At 40.2% G+C, this 24886-nt stretch overlaps 1 protein-coding gene across 2 annotated transcripts in view; it reads right to left on the bottom strand.

Moving 5' to 3' along the window:
* RNF150 (ring finger protein 150) overlaps nt 1-24886 on the bottom strand; it is a 116943-nt gene that overhangs the window by 46943 nt on the left and 45114 nt on the right. For both annotated transcript variants that reach the window (XM_059843827.1, XM_059843826.1), the window contains exon 2: nt 3641-3891. In XM_059843827.1, the coding sequence (XP_059699810.1) occupies nt 3641-3891 (251 nt within the window). The remainder of the gene's footprint in view (nt 1-3640; nt 3892-24886) is intronic.

Here is a 24886-nt window from a genome sequence, read left to right on the forward strand (position 1 = left end):
TCATAATCTCATTAGCAATGCTGCAACATTCAGTACTGGACTGGAAGGAGTTAAGCATGTCAGATGCAGTGGTCTTGAGGAGATGGCAATGCTCACTAAAAAGAAAGGACAGTCACATGGAAAGGACCACTTATGTGTTCCTGAGAATGTAAATGACCATAGATGCTGTGGAGAAGTTACAGAAAGTGCTTCTCCCTTAATGGCCTAACTAAACTATTATCTTTGCAAGGAGATCACCTTGTGCCTTGTGCAGAATGAGATGCATCACCAGCATGAGGTATGGGACACATCTAATCACAGACAAAGGCTGCAGACGCCATCATGGGAAGCATCTTCCCAAATTGCTTCAAAGATTGACATCCTTATTCAGGGGCCCAAAACTCTCATTCCAAGCCACAGCCACCAGTCTTCCTTCTGAGATAAATGCTCTAAATGCTGACAGTCACATACTAAAGATTAACCCGGGACACAGAAGATCCTCCTCAAGTCCAGTGCAATCACAACCTGCTTTGGCTTCCACTATCCTGCAAAACTTCAGGAGTCCAACCAGTTTCAAAATGACTATGTAGAAAATTTCCTCTGAACAACAAGACAGTGGAAAGAAGGGACATGGAAAAATGTGGTAAATAACTCTGGCACTGAAACATCATCTCCTCTTCATTTTCTCATCTCACAAACAATAAAAAGAGAACTCTAGTATTACTGGTGAAATTTGAAAAACTCTGTCAGACTGACAGGGTTGGTTTGTTGTTGTTGTAGCTGTTTTTAAGTCTGTGCCCTGGCTGTTACAGGGCTGTAACATCAGGTCATATTTTGCTGAATTATCTCTGGAACTTAACTTGTCATGTAATTCTAATTCTGCTTCTCATTAGCTCTACAATGTGGTATTTCTTGATTTAAACAATTTCCACAGCCTTTTACAAAATCTCTCAACTGTCTCGTCTTCAGGAGCCCTCCAGGAACAAGTTGCTGAGGAAACAGATTTTCTTACACAAATTTATTCTCTTCATGTCAAAAGGATTCATCATCAAGGCAACCACTGACTTCCTGGACATCTCGTTAGGTGGGAAAAAAGGTTCAATTATGTGAATATTACTACCTATCTTCTACTTCCATATGTAATGTACAGTTGTCTGTGCTAGAGGTACTCTAAAAATTAAATGTATTAAAATAAAAATTGATATCTCACCATATTAGTAGTTGACACCCTGGCTGTAGGTGCACAAGCATATAGTGGAAGCCAATTATGTGCTCTACTGCATTGAATAGACTCTGGCATTCAGCAAGAATCTTTGAAATCCTGATTGTCCACTCATCAAAATCAGGCACCTAATTGGAGTAAGCTGTGTCTTCCTTCTGGCATGTGAACTTAGATTTTGCATACATGATGAATAAAAGTGGTGGCTGAAGATGTAGATGGACTATGTCCAGGTTTCATCTCACTGTGGAGTCACAGCAAATTATTCCTGGAGATTTTTCAGTCTTTCTAGCTGCCTCTCTCAATAGCTGGACTCATTGCTTTCTTGATGGATAACTAAATCACTTTATTTTGGATTTACTGCTTGCTCAGAAACTTACGCCTTATGAAAGAAGGGAAGCGGACCTGGAAAGGAGAGTCACCAGATAGAGAAGGACTAGACAAAAGTGTTTATGAGGCTTGACAAAAGGCCAGTATGATTTTAATCAGAAATTTGTGATCCCATCCTTGAGCTACAAGAAAACGTGTTAAAGAAACAAAACCCCAGAACTTGATGGAAAACAAAGAGGAACACTCATGGGAAGGGCAAGAGAAAGCTGAGCTCTTCTGAACTACCTACATCATTATATTCCATAGCCAGGACTAAAAGAAACCAAACTAAAAAGCCACAGAACCCATTAACACAAATAATAGAGTTTTGTTTGTATATTGCTACTGTTTTCATAAAAAAGAGCTAATAAAGTGATTAGATGTCAGACAAAACTCTATGAAGAAAACTGCATGAAGACTTTTTAGGTTGCCCCTTATTATTGCCCAGTTTTTCCCACAAAAATAATAAAATTAATAATTAATAATATGTAATTACTTAGGAGGCACCCTTTCTAATTCTTCTAAAGAACAGAACTAGTATAATAACCAAGTTATTAAAACCCCTCCATAGGACAACTGCTTGTGCACATGCAGTCTGATTCAAACTTTGGAAAGAAAATACTGAAAAGGAAATATAAACAAATCAGTTTATACCAGAACATATAAACACATCAGTTTCAAACTATAACATATAACCTGACTGAGCTTCCTATTTTGCTGAGTTTCCTATTTATGTATGTCTATTTACACTGCTAAGCTGCCTGTATAATTACTTGACTGAAAGCACACTTACTCACACACACAAATTAGGCACACATGTGCTTTTGCAGACAAAGCATCTAAAAATTATCACAGACATTGCAGTCACAGTGAATCTGCTGCCAATGATGTTCAAATTCCAGCTGGGATAGCCTCGTTCTTGCTATCCAAAATTCCAGACTGTATATTTAAATGGAAAATACATTCTTTCTGTCTGTAAATACAGAGCAGCTGCTCTCTATCTCAGAGGATGCCTGAATTTCAATGGGAGAAGGCAAGGGATTCCTACACGTCAAGTATTTGTTACTAAGTGTGCAACAGGGCTTTTCTCTACAAGATGATTATTCATACTCCGAGTTTTACCTTTTCTGCAGAATAAGCAAGGTAACCCTCCTGGCCCTGACAGTAATTTATTGAGGGTTCAGAAACCTTTCTGAATGCATTCTGAAGTGCATTTTTTACAGTGCAGTAAAATGGTTATCTCTTCAAATTTCATAAGTTGATAACATTTTCTACTGAACCATTAGAATGAAATTTACAAGCCTCATCTTTCCAGTTCTGCTGAGATAGTTGCATCTGGCCAAGAAAATATTAAATTTATTATTATTGTTGCTATTATTATTATTCACTGCTGAACTACCATAAAGATGGGCAGTGTTTTATAAAACCACTGCGACTGACTTCTCTTCAGCTCTATAGGCTTTTTATCTCTTTCAAGGGCTTTGGACAAGATGCCAAAACCAATAACAATGGTTTAATAACATTAGTGGCTATCACTACAGTCCTGTTCAGTGATCACTGTCAAATGAAGAGCAACATATTTGTCTGTCTAGCCCAAGACCCTTCTAATGAAGCATTAAAGCGAGAATAGGTTTTCCCCCCCCCCCCCCCTTTCTTCACTTATCATGAACATTGCTTCACACACACATACCTCACAATGTTTTAGTCAGCATTTTGATCTCAAGGATCCTTAGTTATGCAGATTGCTATGACATTTGGCTATATGTACCACAACAATATTTTCACCCCAAAAAAAAAAATCACCTTTCTGTCTATTTTTTTGTGTTTTGCACAAGGAAAAAACCCCATAATATACATACACTATTAAATTCTTTTCTTTTCTTGAATCCCATCTATACTGACATAAGTCTTAGATTTTCCCAGTCACAGTCATTTTTATATTCCTATTTTCACTTTCTTGGGCTTTCTTTTGGTTTTCTGTTTTTATTACAGATTGACAATTTTTAAACTTCTAATTCTACAATAAATCCTGTGGTGATTTTTTGGTAACACAGTTACTTCAGCACTGCTCACCTGATTTCTGTCTCTGGCATTTGCATAGCGGAATCTCTGGATGTAGTAGAAGACCAGCCATGCCAAGGAGATGATCATCAGCACAATGAATGAGATGGAGACAAACACCACCGAGGTCCGGCTGACGTACTTCTGCAGGTTGCGTGTCCCGATGGTTATGTACATCATCACAGTAATGTTCCTCTCCAGGAGGCTCACTATCTCTTTTCCTTTGGGTTCAGGAATCATTATTGCTACAACATCTTCTAAGCCTATCAGACAAAGAGAGAAAAGGAACCTTAAGTAAAACAAGTGATCCCCAAAAGGCAATCATAGAATCACAGATTATCCTGAGTTGGAAGGGACTCAGAAAGATCACTGAAGTCCAGCTCCTGACCCTGCACAGGACATCCCAAGAATTCCACCATGTGCCTGAGAACTTTGCCCAAATGCTTCTTGAACTCTGTCAGGCTTGGTTCTGTGACCACTTCCCTGGGGAGGCTGTCCAGTGCCCAACCACTCTTTGGGTGAAAAATCTTTTCTTAACATCCAATCTAAATCTCCCCTGACACAACTTCATGACATTTCAGTCCCATAACTGCTCATGGGAGAGAAGAGATCAGTGCCTGCCGGGCTGCTCCCCCCCAATGAAGTTATAACTGCACTGAGGTCTTTCCTCAGTCTCCTCCAGGCTGAACAGACCAAGTGACCTCAGCCACTCCTCCACAACTTCCCCTCAAGGCCCTTCACCATCCCCGTGGCCCTCCTTTGGACACTCTCTAATGGCTTCATGTCTTTTTATATTGTGGCACCCCAAGTGCCCCCAGCACTCGAGGTGAGGCTGCCCCAGTGCAGAGCAGAGCAGGACAATGCCCTCCCTTGCCCAGCTGGCAATGCTGTGCCTGATGCCCCCCAGGACACAGCTGCCCTCTTGGCTGCCAAGGCACTGCTGACTCACATTCAACTTTCCATTGACCAGGAGCCCCAGGGCCCTTTGCACAGCACTGCTCTCCAGCCTCTCATTCCCCATTCCTCCCAATGTCTGTCCCTATATCCAGGGTTGCCTCATTCCAGGTGCAGAATCTGGCACTTGCCCTTGTTGAACTTCTATGGTTGGTGATTGCCCAGTCCTCTGATTTGTCCAGCTTTGGCAAAAAAGTAATAAGAAATCTGTGCTTTCTTCTGCTCTTCCCTCCAGTTTACCAAGAGGGAAGTCAGATGGATCTGGTGAAGGTTTCAACTGAAACCAGTTACACAATGTGTTTCTACATACTAATCTTGGTGAAATACATAAAATGTGTTCCATGGGTTGACATAAACACAGATTTCTAGCACTGCTGAGGCTTATCTGGATGGTATTTCTGTAAGCACTGCAGAAAGAGAGGTACACTGCATCCAACATTCCATATACATTTATGACAGTCTGTTTTGCAGGGTCATGAGTCTGTCAGAGAAGCCCCTCCAAACTCTGCATTCAGATCAGAAACACTTTCAATCACAGATTCCCACATGGTTTCACAACCAGAATACGCCAAAGCATCACTGCTCTTGCACCAGGCTGGGAACCAAAGAGCAGCTCAGCATGTTCCCAGCGGCTCCCCACAGCCCAAGCCATACAGCAATTTTGGGACTCTTTGCTGAGAGCTAGACTCTCCAACTGATAAAGTTTAAAGTCAAGATCACTGTTTAATTCTACAGAAAATTGCCTCTGCAGCCCAGATCAGCCCCTGACACAGCGTGCAGCACGGCCCCACAAGGATGCATGTCAGCACAGCTGAGCCAGCAAAATCCCACTAATGAGATGAAGCAGGGACTTCCCATAGTCCTGCCAAGCCTTCTGTCATGACTCTGTGAACTGGGCTCTCCACTGATCTTGAGCTATCCTAAACTCCACACCAGTTTTCCTCTCTGTACAGCACTTTTTGATGTTACTTGCATAACACATTGCTGAAACTATTTTCTTTTCAATTTTAAATCTCCTGTGTACATGAAATACATGTGGTCTGAAATTATCTAGGAATCACCAGGTGGTTAAATGCCTTTTATGGCCTCATAAATAAATGATCATTGCTTTACAGTATAATATTAAGGATATTCTGTTCTCTCACTTCATGAAACAAGCATGTGGACAATTTTTACACCTAAACTATGTTTTGCAATAGCCAATTGTTCTAAGTAGCAAAGGACAGACAGGGTGTATTGTAAATATGCAAAAATGTGCTAGGAACAACAGCAAATGAAATAATCACAAACTGGCATTTAGAAAGGTACAAACTGGGGGTGTCTGAACTCAAAGAGTAATGCTGGGGTGGGGCCTCAGAATGTCACATGAAATCCAAGGAAATCAGCTGCCCATGTCTGTCTGCATTTTGACTGTGGCAGGAGGAGAGAGCACTGTGTTCGTAAGACCATTCATGGAGATGGGAAGGGAACACTTGGCCACAAATGGAGGTGTGGGAGGGTAACTTGCATTTTCAACAGCATCCCTCTCCCTGCAAGGTGGTATCCAATGTGAGCTTCACCAGTTCAGCACTGTATCCTGGTCTTCAAAGTCCAGCTCAGACATTTTTTCACTAAGAAACCTTGGGAGGTAAAAACCAGGTTTCCAAATGGATTTGGATGCTGAAGGCCATGAGGTATTTGGCAGGACTTTGGATATACACATAGGGGTGGTGTTCAGCAGAAAACACTAATTGTGATGGAAACCTTCTAAAATTCTGCTGGGTGCCTGAATCAGCTGGAGGTACTGAAATAGCAATGGCAGACTGTTGCTAGTCAGAGAAATCTGCTATGAAGCTGGGAACTGAACCCTCCTCTCTCAAGTCTCAGAGCAGAAGTGCAAACACCACCCCTCTTTCTCTTATGAGGCCTTCCATCATAGTACTTCCCTGATTATGAACAGGTCAGTCAATAAATAGAAAAGATCAAACTTTTGGCTGAGTCAGGAGTTTTAGGTATTCATGACTGGAAACTTAACCTTCCTGCTGATACTCTTCTATAAAGCATTCAGCTATTCCCCTTGATTTTTTTCTACCAAGAGTCCACCATCAGCAGTCAAGATAAATCTAGCCTTGCAACTCTTCTGATACCTATTTATTACAAAAGGCTAATGCAAACATTACCCTAATGGCCTAGGGAAAATTTTCCAAGTCTCAAAGTGGCTGAGAAGGGCACTGGTGCCAGGCCAGTAATTTTCCTGCAGTCAAAAAGAAAAATTGTCTGGAGCAGGGCTGAGCTGTCCACATGGCTTCCTTTGTTCTTTTCTCCGTCTTAAAAAAAAAAAAAAAATATTAAATTCATTCTACAGGAAAAAGAAGCACCAATCTCATACATAGCCAAAAAAAAACTAACAGTGAAAAATTCCACAGCCAAAATTACTGAATTTAATCAAGTGCCCTCAAAAGCCAGCACTCTCTCCAACTGCTAATCCAGTACTGACCTTTAACATCATGGTCAGTACAACCAAGGACACAGCATGGATATCACTTGAAAGCCTATGAAAATGGAGATAGAGACAAACCCATTTCCAGTTGAAAACACAGGTAGTATCTTAACGATTTAATCACTATGTTCAATTATATTATAGTTTAATGTAGCTTTAATATATTTCTGGACACAGGACAATAAGCAATTTGCCATGGATATATACTAAATAAAACTTTTTTGCAATGCAATGTAGAAGACCCTGTTATTCCAAGAGGAAAGCAGCTGCTTTTATTTATTCAAACCCTTAATATATTAAAATTTCAGGCTAGCTGGTTATTTTCTTGGAAAATATTACCAATTGTAATGAGGGATTGTTGGAAAAAATAACCAGAGCAGTGACAAATAACAATCAGATTTTTTTAATGTTTTACTGATTTTATGATAATTTCTTCAAGACATTTTAGAGAATGCTATTTATCAATCATGCTATTAAGCTATGTTTTTAATCTCAAATATGCTCATATTAGGAAGAAAATAAAAGAAAAATAAAGTAATTTTTTTCTCTTTTATCCCTTTTTAAACAAAACATTTATATTATCTCAGTTTCACATAAACTGCAACATACATAAAGTATGCAAATTAAAGAAAGGAAATAACATAAAGAGACATCAGTGTTAGAGGTGCATTTTTATGCCCCAGTACACATTTTCTCAACAGTTTTAAAAAATAGAAAGGATCTAGTAACATGTACTGATGCTTCCCTGGCAAGTTAAATGCTAACCCTGCCTTCCATTAAACACACCCACAGTGGGAACTACATTATGTGGCACTCTTGTTCCCTAACACATTTCTTTTCTTTTTCTGGCCAACATTAATGCAGAGTTTGACATGAATTTTTAAGCAGCTGTCAGGATGAATCAAAGATCCATAAATCAAAGGTACTTAGGCTGTAGTGAATGGATTTTATTCTTTTTTTTTTTTGCTAGGAAACATTTAACATATCAGTGTTTTCTGCTAATGAAACAAGTAAGGCAGAAAGAACAGGCATTTGGGATGATTTAAGTAATTTTAACTTGCTGAAGCATACATGCCTAATAGAATATTTCTGGGTGAAGAAAATGCATGTTTCGGAAGAAGATCCAGAACACCCTCTCCACGTAGTACTTGGCTATGGAAATACATTTCAGCAGGTATGCCTTCATGCAAAACCTGCAAACTTCAAGGGTAACCATCTATTCACTAGTGACAGAGGAAATGAAAGACTTTAGTGCAGTTAACAGTGGCTTTTGTAGAAGAAATGAACAAGGTTTACATCCAGAAGATGTACACAAGCATAGCTGCAGGCTGTGCTTACAAACCTGTGATATTCCTAGATTTGCTTTGGGAGCTTTCAGAGGTGACACTCAACACAGTCCTCTCTTCTCATTAGCAGTCAGGCCCAGCAGTGGCAGAGCTGCTCCTTTAATGCTTTGTCAGTTTTTGATGGAGACTCTAAAATGTGGTCTTTCTGACATATTTTAGAGTAGGAAGTTTAATTCTTCATGCTTGGCAACAGCTAGAAGTCAGTCAGAGAAGCTAATTGAACTATTTGAATAGAATTTCAATTGGGCAGGTATATAGAGTCTTCTCTCCAAGATATCCTATCAAGATATAAATTAAGATTTGTCTTATTTTGTAGATCAAAATCAAGAAGTAAAGATTTTGTAAGTGAAAATCCAAATACTATTTTGAATTCAGAAACTGCCCTGACATTGCCCTGAAATTGCCCAGTGTTCAATCTGGCTCCGAGCCCAGGAACAGAAGCTTTACAGGAAGGTGCAAGAGACGAAGCAACTCTTCTTTACTTCTTGAAGATATTATTTCGTTTTTAGGAATCCATTTCAGTAACCAGCACCTATTGTAAGGAAGTAAAACAGACATAAATCTAACAAATTCCACATCCCACCCAGGCTCAGCCTGCAGTCTGTGCCAGTCCCAGGCAGTGTAAGGGAATTCAGTGGTGGTGGTGGTGGTGGTGATGGTGATGGTGGTGCTTTCTGGGAGGTCAGCAGTGCTCCCTCTGCATAAGGACTCGCTGTGCTGCCAACCACTGAGCTCTCCTGACACAGCTTGTGCTGCTGCCTTCTTCCCTGTGAATGGATTTTACGCTATGGTCTGGATGATGGGTAATATTTTAAAGCAAATTCGGAGCAAAGAACAGACATTTGTTAAAAAATACTATTTTTTTTTCCTCTCCAGAATAGCAACTCAGCTGAAAAATTACTACTGAAGAGAATGAAGAGGACTCCATGGTGACGGTGCTGTGGTGATTGTCTAAGCTACAGCCAAGAACAGTCTGTTTGGCCATCAGAAGATACTACCTCCTACGTTCTCTTTGAAAAGAGTATTGCTTTATATTTGTGTTTGGTATCTTTCCAATGAAGTTACATGAGAAATGGTACATAGGTTAATGAGAATGCCCATGTGAATTGCCTTAATATCACAGAATCATAGAAAAGTTCAGGTTGGAAGGGATCTTAAAGATTCCTTCCAACCTCCCCCATTCATTAGATCAGGTTGCTCAGGGCCCCATCCAAGCTGGCCTTGAACTACTATCTCAGTTGCAAAATGTGCCCTTGAACTACTATCTTCATAATTGCAACATGGGTTCCAAGTCTTTATGACCATTCACCGAGAGCTCAAGTTCAGTTCTTCTATTCTGCATGGTGCAATTATAAATTGATCAGAATAACAGCTGCTACCTATTTTTCTTAGAAAAAACCAACAACTTAGCCTTACATTATGTTTTTGTGAACTCAAAAAGTACATTTGAAAATCAAAGCAATATTTTTACAAACCTGATCTCTGAGCTTCACCCAGTTTGGGGAAGAAGAAACAATATTGTTTAAACAGTGTCCTAGACACTTATGTAGGCAAACAGGGAAACGTTACATTACTGGTAAGAAATCAAAGTGGATAAAAGGACTTTTCCCTGCAGGAACCTTTCCCTACTGGGCATTCAAGGCATTGGCCTCCAATTGAAGTATTAATAAATGATACTATAGGAAAAACACTGGCAGGAGAAGAGCAATATACAGTAAGTGGCAGTAATACACAGTGAACACATCATGTGTCACAGGTGAATGACTACAGACTGACATCTATAATCTCTTAGATAAACTGTCTCAGTGCCAGAGGACAGGAAAGGACACCAATTTCTAATGAGGTTTCATAACAGATGAGGGCAGCTACAGATCAGCTTGTCCAAAGTTATTCAATGAGATTCCTCACCTAAGACTCTTAAGCCAAAAAGGTGGTTCTGAATAAAAGAGCAAGGGCTTCACAAGAGAACATAAGGGGTTAAACCACAGGATCTAGGTGTTCAAAAGATCCAAGAGCAACTGGGTACAAAAAACATCTAGGGATCACAAACTGCTGAAGGCTGGGAGAGCCATTCTGGATAGGCAGGATTCAATGTTTACCCCATGCTTATTCTCTTCCCTATGCAGCTGCTGTTCACCATTATGAGAAACACCATCTTAGACAGACGGACCTTTGGTCTCAAACCATAGTTTTGTTTTCACATAGTTTTGTTTTTACACTGGGAACTGAAAGTTTTAACTCCTGTGGAGGGAAGAAAGATTAATTCAAATCAACACACCAAACCAACAGGGCCAAAGTCAGAGGTCTGATTATACCAAGAAGTCTCTGTCTAAGGTGAAACAGGGAAACCATACCAGTTTCTGAGACCAGTGATGAACAAGGAAGGACAGGGACTGAGGCAGTCGGTGCCTCTTGCATTTCAAAGCCCCAGTGAGGGACTAACCCAAGGCAGAAGGGAGCATTTCTGATGTGGAGGCAGGAGGGTGGGCTGATGGCTCTGAGCTCTGTACCACATATGTGAACACCCAATGTCCAGCTTCCCCCACAGGAGTATGAACACAGCATAAAGCAGAGGAAAGCAGCAGCAACATGTGAGGTGACTGCATCTTCCATCAACCCTCATGCTGAACATCACACTTGGGTCCTGCAGATGGGCCCAGCCACCTCTTCTCTCAGTGCCATCCCAGAATGGTGTTACAGTCACCAAGGGCAAGGGACTGGGGAGGTTTTATGCTGGATTTCACCCTACAGTGTGGGAAAGCTGCAGAGCAGGATGCAGACATCTTTGTCCACCCACTTCTGCAGTCCACAGGCACTGGATCCCCCAGGCACCCCCATGCAGCAGTTTCTCTGCCCTCACACCCTGTTGGGTGGAGGAGGAGAGATGTCAGCAGAACAGCAAAGTAGGAATGCCGTTGTTCTCTGTTCCTGCTGCTAAAACCGAGACACATCAGGCAGCCCTTCCAGGGTGTCCAGCCTGAGAAGAAAAAAATGCAGGGGAAGGCCAGAAAAAAATACAGCCTAGCAGCACATAGCCCTGTTTTTGTGGATATCAAAATACTGAAGCTATCAGAACACAGGATTTCACCATAGAATAGCTTTTCTTTTTTGACTCTAGAGCCCTTGTTTTGCAATGATGTAGGAGCTTTCGTCTCCTCCCACCACCATTTCTAACTTTTTTCCTTATATGTTATAAAGAAGAGAGATATTTCCTTTAGCTTACCCTCTCACTAATTTCCCACTTCTCCTTGGCACTGCTAGCACTCGCCTTGGTCCTTTACCCATCTTCCAAAACATTTAACTATAAATCAGGCTTCCTTTAAAAGGCAAATGCAGCAACCATGGAGAGAGCAGCAACACCTTTTCCCTACAGCACTGCAAAAGGAAATTCTTTTACACAAACTATTTTTTTTTCCTTAGACAATCTTATTGCTATGAAACACTTGTCATTGCAGAAGCACAAGTATCTATTAGGATAATCAAGTAACACATAGGGAAAATGATGTGCTGATGTAAATGACTGACTACAGTATTTAAGGAAGGAATATAAAAGTTTGCTCTTCTGTCCTGAATTTGACAACAACAACCTCCAGCAGAGCTTCTTCCTGGTTAACTTCTTTTGATGCTAAATCCAGGAGAGGCAAGATGCTTCTGACTGTGATCTTTCCTGTGGAAAGCAGCTTCAGACACCTTATTGCTGTTTAGGGACAAAGAAATTTCTGTTCATGTTTTTGCAATCAATGCTGATCTTGCCAAGGTTGTAAGAGCTCAGAATATATTGACTTTCTCTAAATTTCATGCAGCAACTGCAGCAAAGGAAAAAGAAGTAAACAGCTACAAAGCTCACAAAATCAAATTCAGCATGATAGCTGCATTTTTCCTGGGCTTCTTTCCTACAGTATCAGCTCATCAGTCTGCTGAACTAACCAGTGCTAATGAACCAATGTAGTGATACATATTCATACTTAATTAAAGAAAACATGCTGTTCTTTAAGAGGTTTTCTTAGATCCCAGCCCAACCTAAGGCACAAATTGTTGAGACACTTTTCTGTTATCTTAACCAGGATAGTACTTCATTATAATCGCTAAGCCTTTGTACTGAAGACCTCCCCAGAATTTTTCTTCCTTTCCTAAACCATATATATACTGCTAATGGCATATGCCACTTATTTTCTGCATTGGAATTTGCACTGGGATACTTATGGGTTTTTTAATGTACCGGGGGCCAGAAAGACCCTTTCATACAGGCTTCACAGCTCAGCTATGCTCAACTCAGAACAAAATATGCTACAGGGATAATTTATTAGTAAAATACAACCTTTTCAGAGTTCTGGCAAAACACACCCCACTGTCTAAAGCAGAAGCTGCTTTGTTATTTTCAGTGGAATTGTGCCAAAATAAAATATGCCTTAACTAGCATCTTATGTAGTCAGGGTAGAGTACAATGCAAACACAAACCAGTTAACACACCTGGTGCTCTTAGAAGGGTGAAAATATATATTCTCTACACAGAAAAAATGCTGCCATTATTATGGAGATTAATTATTATTACTATATACATTATTGTGAAGCTTCTAATCTTAACTTAGACACAGAATTAGTGGGTTTTTTATGTACTGACCAATCCTGCCCACTTACTTATAACATGAAGAAAATATTAGTAACATAGGCTACATAAACAACATTTTCCCCTGAAGAGCAGAGAATCAGGAAATTTCCAAGCCATTAAAACAGGAAAAAAAAGAAGAAGTCATGTATGCAAAAATATAATTTCAACAAAAATGCCCAAGTTCCAATCACTGGTTCCCATCACTGATCCAAAGATTGGAACTGTATCAGTTCCCCGTGCAAGTCCAACCAGTTTCAAAAGTGCTCTGGCACCTGCAGGCTGGTGAGGGCTCTCCCAGCACCTCCTAGGCACAGCAGGTCATCATACCAGTTAGCAGAGTCACATCAGCACTTCAATTCTTGTGCAGGACAGCTCAAGTCTACCCCAGCTTCCCTGTGATCCCCACTTCCACAGTGACTCAAGAATGGGACACCATGGGCTGCAGACTGGAGGTAAGGGAATAAGGGATGCTGTCTCCTGTTTGGAGAGGCAGGACTATGCACTTCTCCCTCCTACACCATCAAACCTGCCAGTCAGAGCAGCCTTGTAGGGCATGTGTCTTTCTGTTCCAGAGAAGATGAATGAAAATCCCCAGACCAAGAGATTCAGACAGCTCTGGGTGAAGCCACACACAGCTCTCATGGCTCTGCATAGGCTGGAGTGGTTTGTGGTTCAAAAAGCACAGGTTGAAAGAGTAAAGAGCTAGAAAAGAGCATGGCACATCTGCTGCGGCTTTAGACAACATTGCTGAGCATACTCCAGTTCAAGTGACCCTGAATTAGCTGGACAAGAAACAGACTCAGAGCAACAATCCAGAAATTTCATAAAACTACTTCAGGGAATTTCCTCTTTCCTCACTCAGGGAAATAACAATGTCCCCAGAGGTGCAAAACATGTTTTTATCAGTCTGTGATAAGAACAATGAATTAAAATGAAGCAAAAAGAGAGAAAAGAGGGAAAATAAATGGTAAAAAGCAAAACAAAAGGATAAATAAGTAACATCTCAGGCAGAAGATGAGGAACACATCAACAGAGTGAAATAAGCCAAAGCTGAGGCAGCATATCACCAGCACACGTTCAAACCCTCCAACACTGCTGATCACCCCTCAGTGCTATTAGATTTGTAGAAGAGTTTTCTATACCTCCACAATATGTGCCATTAGCTCTCTCTTTCCTAAGCTGAGCGATCCCTGTCTTACTTAGCCAGTCCTCATATGGAAGCCATCCCACACTTTTGAACATACTTTTCTATATAGGGGTTGGATAGGTTTGATTAACAGTGGCTCATTTGCCAACATTTTTTTATAGTTGCTGCCACCTGAAAGAGTTCCCCAGGGAGAAAAAACGGTTCAATTTTCCATGCTCAGTGTAAGTTCTTGCCACAAGCCTGATCCACCTTCTTTGTCACCTCCTGTTGGTGTCACAGGGGAGACTGATGCCACAAGTTTTTGCACCTTCTGCAAAAGCAGCAGTGGAGTTTTCATGTTAGACCTCATTTGCTTTAATCTGTGATAAAAAAATCATTCAGAAAAGTACAAAGAAATGCTGAAAATATTTTTCAGTTCAAGCAACCCTTTTCTTTATATCTTCCCAGCTCCTGGAAAAACACATATTCCTGTGGGTCCAGCAACAGGGGCCCTGTCTTAATTCATTTATCCTCAGACATAAACACTAATAACAAAGTCTCTCTTGGTTTTTATTGGAGAAATCTTGTTTGTTCAGGAACCTTGTTAGGGAAACATTCCATTTTGAGGATGGGGCAGAGCTGCTCAATCTTTGGCCTTCATTTTCAGGCATCATGGTAAAAAAGCTGATTAAAACTAGGAACCTGTTCCATACACTGAAATAAAAAAGTAAAATCAGTATGAATCAGCCAAAAGTCAGGGCAAAAGTCTGTTGTGTGGGTAAAAAAATCCATCTCCTTTGTCAAGAAATCAAGTTTTACTTTATTAGTCTCCATCACTGTCAATTTTGCAATTTTCCATCTGTCCCTATGATCCATTAGAGTAAGCAATACTTAAAATGTCTAATAAAAAAGAAAGAAAACCAAGCAGAAGACAAATATTAGGTCTTTCCTATATGATGAACACACTGACATAGTTGATTATCCACACCAATGCAGATCAGAAAAATTTTTAAGAACTATGATAGCTTTTAGAGTAAAATAAAGCTCTCAGTACATTACAGGCCTCTCTGTACATCATGGGAAAAGGTCTGGGGGGAAATAAACTCCTTTTTAACTATGGTGTCAGGATTATCTACACACAAAATTTAGCAACCAGTTGGTTTACGTGATAAAAACAACAGAGATTAACACCAACACAGACATAATTAAGAACAATTGGGACAAAATTGAGAACAAGCCATCTAAAAACACTGGTTTGGGGTGGCACGGGGTGTTCTGAATTAGATTGTTTGTTTGTTTGGGGTTTCTTTTACCCAAATGAACTCTCTTGGTGTTAGATAATATTCCTCTCACTGACTGATTCAACCACCAGCTCTGAAGTAACTGTAATTAGATATAACTTTGTCTGCTGCTCTTCAGTCTAACTAAATAACCAGGCTGAGCCCCGACTCCTACAGAAAAAGAATGGTTGAAGCAGCTACAATTCCCTCTTCACCATCAGAGCCCCTGAGCTCTCTCTATGCCAGTCTTCAGCAGCACCAGCAAGCAGAACTAACCTGCCTGGCACCATGGATTGTGCTGAGCCAGCACAGGCTGCCCAGAGAAGCTGTGGATGCTCCATCCCTGGAAATTTTCACAGCCAATCCCACCAAAAGACTGGATGTCATTCTCTGCTGCTGCAACACCATCATCATCTCTCTGGAGTGGCTGTAATGGTGGGTAAATATAAACTAAGAGTGAGACAAAGTGTCCAAGTCACAGAGAAAAAACAAGGAGAATACAGCACTGGTTTCCCCAACTCACCCATGTCTACAAATCCCACTTTTTGGCTCAATTAAAGCACAGGAGAGATTAATCCGACTCTCTGAGGACTCAACAAGAGTTGAGGAATATAAGGAATATTTTCTGATACTTTAGTTCTTACATGTGTTTTCTGTAACTCCCAACACATACTTATTAATGTTCCTGAGGAAAACCCAGCCCAGCCATTTCCCACAACAGAGTCTGCTTCTTACAAAAAAATAGCTCAATAAAGCAGAACAAGTGCCAGGGGAGGGATGCCAGGGATCATCTGTGGCCCTGCACATTTCTTAATGCACTTCTTCAAGCATGGTGGTATTTCTAAGAACAAGGAAGTCAAAATGGGAAAACAAATCAGGGGATAAACAGACAAGACCAAAAAAACCCCAAAAAACCCCAAACCAAACCAAACCAAAAACCCCAAAATCAAAACAAAAGAAAGCCTAACAAAACAAAAACAGGAGGAAAAAAGAGACTGAAAACTAGAGGGTCTGGCAGAATAGCCACCAAAATAAAATCTGCCATATGAGGGTAGAGTTCAGAGGTAACCTAATAGCAAAGAAAAGTACAGTCCTGGGATTTATGAACAGAAAACAATGAGCAGAAGCAAAGAAGAACTGAGAGAAGCAGAATAGTGGAAATGCTCGTGGCTATGGAGAGGGGTTTTTGGAGAGACCTGAAGAATTTGAGGAGCTTCATTGAAAACAGAACCAGGAGATGACTGGATAATATGTGTACACACATAATGTGTATATACATATCTATCTATATCTACATATATGTATATGCACATTTGATCTGAATAAGAGGGTCTTTGTTTACATTGGAAAATGTATAGCTAAAGTATTAAGATAGTCTTTTCAAATCAGAACTAAATCACAAATAAATTATGGAGTTTTAAACTGTGAGAGTGATTAGACAGGGAAAGATTATTTTTTGGGAGGAGCATGCTGACTGACACTTATCCTTAGTAAATAGATCAGATTAGAAAAATGCAAAAATCCCTCTGTGATATTTTAGATGTGCACCCGGCTCCTCAGAAGCTTTGAAACAGAGATGGTAAACTTCCCTGGTCTTATGTCAAGCACATTCTGCTGAGAAGAAAATTTAACAAAATACTAACTTTTCTGTGTCTCTTTCCACATGGAAAGAAGTCCAAACAAGCATTTAGCAAGGATGCATACATGTATGAGAGTGTGTGTGTGTTTATTTAAGTTGAGTCACCACTACTTGTCTTGGCAACTCTAACTGCCACTAGTATTTGGGCTTAAAGGAACATGAGTGATAAAATGAGATTATTTGATGGGAAGTTCAGGATCCCAGAGGCTGCTGCTCACACGTGACTCTCACTAATGAATTCCTTAATGTTTATTATTGAGCCGGTCATCCTTGGCTCCAGGAGGGAGACTGGAGAGGCACCACAAGTTGCGTGTTACCAAACATATGATCTTTCATAAGGTGATGATCCAGCTTGAGCTCAAGAGCAGACAGCCGAATTCAAAACAAGAAACAGAACAAACAAAGACATACTGGAAAAAAATAAAAAAAAAGAAAAATAAAAACTCCACAAATGAAACACAAGAGAAGTGTTTTTGCAGGCTTCAATGAGATGACTGAACCATGTGAACCCAGAAATAGCTGGCAGTGCTCACCAAACCTCAAGCTCTGCAAGATACACCCACCCTAAGCTAAAACTACACATTGAGCCTGAAAATGTTTTGAATATGCAGGCCTTCTTACAGATGGAAAAAAAATAAAAAAGAAAGAAAAACAATCTTCAACAGCATGTGAAAGTCAAAATGTCTTGGAGAAAAATATTTATATTTCTATAGAGGCACACTGTTTATCTTTCCTGACTTCACAAGGAGAAAGTCAGTGGAATGCTTTCTAATGCAATACAGAGAAACAACTATGCTCTGGAACCTTATAGTTCTGCAATCCATGTGGAGCTTGGATATATAGCTTCTCTTAAAAATCTTTTTAACGCACACCTTGCTATGACAGTAATATAAACACCTCAAAAGTGCATTTATATTATATGCCATATAAACCTTATTTTCTCACCTTAATCAGGAAGGAAAGGTCTGTACTTCCAGCTAGAAGTCACACACCTTTTCTCCTTAAAGCTGGTTCTCCCCACAATGAAATGAAAGTGAAATCCCCTCACTGGCTAATGCAGAACTGGACATTTTGGATGTAAAGTCAGATGTGGAAGGGTTACTGAAGGGAAGGGAAAACATCTATCACCACTGAAAAAGCTGTCTGTTTTTACTTATACACTGCTCTTTAGACAATGGGTTTTAATAGACTGGCTCACAGGCCTTCTTTTCCCAGCATAGGATATGAGCAATTCTTACTGATTCTGTATGAAAGTTACAGACATCCTAGAGAAAGGAAATAGGGCCCCAAATATACAGGCAGGTATAAGAGCTAAATGTTTTCTTAAAATCCTGAAGTATGTCCAGCATTGTACAGGTTGTCATTTTCAGCAAAACAGAAGTGCAGACTTCATGAAACACCACTTTTCACAGCATCTGAATGAATCAATGCCAGGTATATGCTTTAGCTAAAACAATTCCACAATTTCATTTCAGAGACGTTGTTTACAAATAATTAATTAAAACAAGTTATAATTATTGAAGAACATTCCGCTGTAGATCAACAAATCCCTCTTCATCTGCTCAGCAAACCCTTTTCCCACTGTCAAAAGCATGTGGGCATGATAAGAAAAGGGTTGTAGCTCTGATGTGTCTTTCAGATTTCTTTCAAGATGCCATTATTTTTTACATCACTATTATCAAATTTGATAGAGCTATATACTTCATATTTGAATGATACAGGGAAATAAATCTTCTTTATTCTTCCATTTACTGCTTCTTAGCCTTTCAAGTATTTGCATGGGAAATGACTTAAGAAAAGACACGATTCAAATCAAGCTGAGATATCTCTGACCACATTAGGGAATGCAGGATATGCACCACTCCACGTTTCTGTTGATATATGCTACATTGGGCAAAGAACATCTTGGGTTTCGTAAAACCACTCTTTGGAACACCAGACTCATCTCCTTCAGTGAAAATATCAGCTAAAAATTTTATTTCAGGTGTTTTTCTTTGCAAACACTTCCAGTCCATTTCTCCTGGAATTACCTTTATTCACAGGGTCTCGAGACATTTACTAAGCAAAGACTGGAAATGAAATCAAGAACTAAGACAGTGTTACCTGCCCTGTGAGAGGTTCTTGGCTCAAATGAGCAATTACTGCATCACTCCTATCTGCTACCCAGAGATTAGCCTGGTTTCATGGGAACAGTCACTACGACATAGAGTCCTGCAGAACTTGAAGAGATACCAGATCCTCCAAGATTACAGCTGTTTTGCCTGTACTTCAGCTGGAAATGTAAAACAAAGTTTGCAATAGTGCACTGCAAAAAAACTTGTTATCATTCTGGCAGTTAATGCAGAAGGCTCAAAAATATGGCTCTGTGGCTCTTCTGGCATCGTTCTGCACCTGCAGAAGACATGGGAGCACAGTTCTGCCAAGAAGCTGGACTCAGCAGGTAGCTGAGCAGTGGCTCAAGGCAAGGGCAGCAGCAACCCTGGTGCATGTAGTCTTTTCCATCAAAGCTGTGCCTGTGCAAAGAGTTAAAACTCATGGATTTCCTGACATTCCCAAAAGATGACAAATTTGACAATACAAGGATTGTTGGAGGTTAGGATTTTTCCTTTTATTTTTCTTTTCTCTCTGGGAATTTTCTTCCATTTGTTGCCTAAGAGATGGTAACGAGGATACATAAGATGACTAAAAGAAGTGGCCTAGATGGGAGAGGAGTGCAGTTGGCTGCAGTCTCTTAGCTGGGGGGCTTCCTGTTGAGAACTGCAGAGATAGTGAGAGAGTTTCGCTGGGGGGTGAGGGGCTGGGGTTGGCCCTCCTTGCTCTCTTGCTCTCAGGACAAGAGTGGAGACAGGAGGGGTTTGGTGCCAGGCTGCTGCTGCCCAGAGAATTCGCTGCCACTACAGAGCTTTTGTCCTCCCACTGCTTCTCCTACCATGGGTGAGCCTTTGCCCCTGAGAGCAGCTGTTGAACTGGGACGTTTCCAACACCCAACCTCACTGGGAAGGGAGCCCCCACCCTCTCCCCCTCCACCTTCCCAGAGGGAGCATCTCCCACCTGCTTGCAGAAGTGCCCGAGGGCCGAGCGAGGCTGCGGGTGGGTTTGTGCTGCTGCTCTGCTCGCCGCGCTGCTGTGGTGGGGCTATGCGTCTGGTTTTATATCTATCTATCTATAGATATATAGATATAGATATATACCAGTGAATAACTGTTATTCCTTTTCCCATAACTTTTCCTGAAAGCCACTTAATTTCCAAGTTACAACAATCTGGAGGGAAGGGGGTCATATTTTCCATTTCAAGGGTGGTTCACACCTTCCTTGGCAGGCACCTATCTTTCCAACCAGAACAAAGAATATGGATTTTGTTTTTAATGCAAAGTTACTGCATTATGTACACATTTAACAATGATAATGCTGCTGTCTTTGTGCTTGGGTGTGTAAATGTCTTGTGTCATGACCTTCAGTCTTCCCTGCTAATTTTTCTGATTCTAGCTTTAAAGCAGTTAAACATCAATTTCCTGATTTTGTAGATGTTTTGGGATTCCTATTATTAAGGTCAAAGCCTCTAAATGCCACTTGCTTGCATTAATGCCAAGTTTGAATAAATCTATCACTTCCCTTTGTGTTTGTGGTCACCCAGTCTCAAAGCAATTCATAGGCAAGGGTTCAGCAAGGTCAGTGTTTATGATATGAAATGAAGGAACTACAGAAATAAAAGAGGGAAAAACCAAAGACTTAAAAGGAATTTAGTCAAAAAGCAACACACTTTATGTGACACTTCAATTATGTAACATTTCCCTGGAAGGTGAGCCTGGCAGTCGCAAAGATTGGTACATTAAAAGTCAACACATAGAGAATTTCTATACCAAAAATATTCTTTCTGATACTTAAACCTGGACAGTCTCTTCCAGGGAGCAAATGAGAAAGAACAAAGAAAGGACCTAAAACTGAATGAAATTCTTCTCTTAACCAGAATTTTGTTGGTGATTTTTTAATGCTCTTTCTACAAAGATGCAGACTAAGTATATACTGAGAACAAGTTTGTTAGTGCATTGTTTTGGATATTTTTCCCCTCCTGCAGAGGACAAGCACTTTGGTCTACAAAACACTTTCTGGTTATTAACAATGCAAGATTCAGTACCATGCAAAGGGCACAGATATTTCAGACAGCATTTATCCCATCTACGAACAAAATGCACCTAGCTTAATAAAAGATGGGCCTTTTAAAGAATCCTGGAGCATTGTCGAAAACATTTAAGTCAGCACAGAAATAGCAGAGTAAGAGCAGTCAGGTTAATAAAGGTACAAACCAAAACTTTGTGCCTCGTAGCAACAGTTGTTTTTACCGTGAAGAGTAGAACACTGGCCTAACGACTTGAAGGTCCCTTCTACAGCTATTTTGACACAATTCTCTCAGTTACTAGTTTGCAGCACTTACATGCTACATCATGGTGGTTCCTAAAAATGTTTGGTAGAAATCTACATGCAAGAAAAAAGGGAAAAAAGGAGATTAAGGAAAGCCCCATTGAAACAATGTTTGAGACATTGTGGTGGATCAGTTGTTTGTGAGCTTCACTTCAAAATATGACAATCAAATGTTATAAGAAAGAGAAGGAAAAAACCCGGACAAATTAAACCCAACACTTTGAACATGGGATGCCTAATGCTCTTTTTACAGTCAAAAAAGATGAGCTATTAATCCTCTGCAGATACCTTAAAACAATAAATGGACTTTACCTGCCTCATTCAGACTGGGGCTGCCACTTTAGGATAACTTTGGTTGAAAAAAGTCCAGGATTAATGCCTTCCAAAGCAATCCACCAACTGCCATTGGACAACATTTGCCGGAGACCAAAGAATTCTATTCCACACTCTGAAGGCTGCTCCAAACCACAAATCTGTTCATCTCAGTTTAATCTCACTTGAAAAGTGGTGGGGAGAAAGCCTGCAGGGAATAATGGTCAATAAGCAAACCAATACCTATTTCTTTACATGAAGAGAGAGAAAAGTCAAGGAATACTTTTTTAATATCCATAATCAGAGCTCGTAGCGGAAGCACATGTTGTTAAAAAGACAGGCTTTGCCAAGGATCCAAAAGGGAGGTCACTAGGCAATTAGTACAGAGGGCTGCACTGACCTAGAAGTTTGAAATCTGTCACTCCATGATATTCTCATTCCCCATGAGGGAATGAGCCATCCAGAAACACATGAAAAAAAAAAAAAAAAAGCATGCAAAAATAAAAGGTTCTCTTCAGTCTGATTTCTTCAGATTTCATTTTAGTAGGAAATACTGTTTGCAGCTTTCAAATCAGTTCTCATATGTCAGGCAGATTAGACAGTACCAAATGGAGCACACAAAGACAAACAAAAGCTGATTTCCCTCTAGCCTCAGAGGAACTGCAGTCATTCCAAGGCAGGGAGTCCTGCTGCTGACCGGAACATGCAGCCTTTGCAAGCTGGTGCTAGTTTGACCAGAAGTGCTACCCAAAATACTAAAGGTCAGTAGGACCCTTCAAGGAAAGACAGCAGTTTAGCTATCCCATGAAGATAGACCTCAGTGGCTTTTGCTGGGATGGCAATTCCCATTTCAGATTTAGCTGTAAAAAAAACAAAAGTAGAATCTGGGCTAAATGATGCAAAGCGACTTTCATGGATCAATGGCAACACTCTTATCAACTTAGAGAAAAGATTGGTTCACCCAAGCTTTCATTACGATGTCAAGTTTTTAGAAATCACCATAGTGTCAAGTTCTCATGAAAAAGGAAACCACAGAAGGAACTGAAGCTCTCATATCACTGAGATATCTACAACGCTGATTGAAAATGAGGCAAATGCTACCAGGTTGTACTGAAGCCAGGTAATGGCTTCAGTAGTTACCAACCCATAATACTGCTAGAGTGTAGCAAGCACAGATGTTCAGTTCAGAAATTCCTGTATCACTACCCCTGACTGGAAAAATTAATCCCCAAGGGTTTGATAAAATTTTCTTGCATTTTAAGAGAAGAAGACAGCTGTATTGCTCTAATCCACTTAACCACAGTGATATTTTCAATTCCTCTCACTAAGAAACACTTCAGTGTTAAAACTCATGTTGTTTTTTACTTGGCTGCAAATACCTATATGCATTAAATAGATGCCTGGATTACAGCAAACACTGCCCTTTTTGGTTTGCTTGTTTATTAAACTGCTCAGCAGTTCATGTGCATTATGTGAACTCTTCCTGGGGGACTTAAGTTTTGAATTATACATGACACTTCACATTTCTAGTCAATAATACAATGCTTTTTGTCTTTCAGTAGTTGTTTAATTAATTAACTCCCTACAACCAAGTTGTTTACACAAAAAAGTATAATTTCTGCTCTTGCTATCCTATATTTTCACAAAATCCATTTTTGCTCTTGCTATTTTATGTTTTCATAGGATCACAGAATTATTAAGGTTGGAAAAAACCTCTAAGATCATGAAATACAATTGTTTACTCATTTTTAGGAAGAAGGAGTTGGTAAAATTAAATTGTAGCTGTCAAAAGTCACCAAATAAACAAACCTATTCCATATGCAATAGTACATACTGATGACAGGCACAGAGTTAATCTTCAAAATGTTTTTGTTTGGCATACAATATTAGTCAAATTCTCTGATGGTAAAACCTTGCTGGTTTTATTGGAGTTTTACAAGTCTACTTAAAAGGTACTGGAGAAACAGACCCAAAAGAGGCAGAAACCTGGAACTGTAAAGAAAGACTTCTGTACTGTGTCTTAGGCCAAGGTAGATTGACCCTGGGCTACAAAATTAAATAAAAATGGTGCCTGAACTACATGGGGCCAAAGGGGTGCTTTGTTTTGGCTGTGTTTCAGAGCTGCTTGCTCAATAGGAAGGCTGAAACTGAACACACTTTGGCACTGGACAAAGTGTCTCTTCCCATCAAATCCCCCAGAATGCGATGAGGGAGGAATGGGATGCAGACTTAGAGTGATTGACCATGATAATCAAAGAAGAGTGAAAAGGTTACACTTACAACATGACTAAGGGACGGGAGTCTAGAGCCATACGTAGGGAAGACCCAAAAAATAACGTGGGGAAAGACCAAACTCAGAGCAAACACACAAACAGATGATCAAAGAACCTGGGCTGCCCCAGACATGGTTGCTTACCAACTTTTGGAAATGGAATGGAGAGGACCACTCTTGAGGTTTATCCACAACCCTTCTAGCTACTTGTCTAGAAGCTAAAAATCCGCCTGTATTGATCCAGTAGCCCAAGAAGATTTTCTTCTGACTATGGCATCTTCCAGATTACACAAAGCCCTGCCGTGACATTTATACACTCTCCATGGACAGAAATATCCAGGTAGCAATAACATAGATATATAATGAGACAGGATGCTTCCCTGAAGTTGTTAGTTCAAGTTTAGCAGATCCAGCTAAGCAAATACAACATTCCCAAAGATATACTCAGACTATGACCCTATGACTCCACACTGAGCTTTCCTGTTATCATAGAATTGTTTAGGTTGGAAAAAGATTTTGAGTCCAGCCATTTAACCAGCACTGCCAAGTCCAAGACTAAAACATGGCTGTAAGTGCCACATCTACACATCTTCTAAATACCTCCAGGAAAAATACAGACTTTTAAAATCTCTTATTCCTACCCTCATTGCATGACAGCTAGACATACACCAGAGATACTCATATCTGAGCTTACAGAAACAGGTAAAAAACACATATTGCATTAAGACACAGAATTGAAAAGCGAGTGTCCCTACATCATTCAACCTGTTTGAAAGCAAGCTGTGGAGAAGGAGGCTTGGAGCTGAAGGCACAGAGTCATCT

This window comes from Haemorhous mexicanus, chromosome 4 (assembly GCF_027477595.1).
Source record: "Haemorhous mexicanus isolate bHaeMex1 chromosome 4, bHaeMex1.pri, whole genome shotgun sequence".
Lineage (NCBI taxonomy): Eukaryota > Metazoa > Chordata > Aves > Passeriformes > Fringillidae > Haemorhous > Haemorhous mexicanus.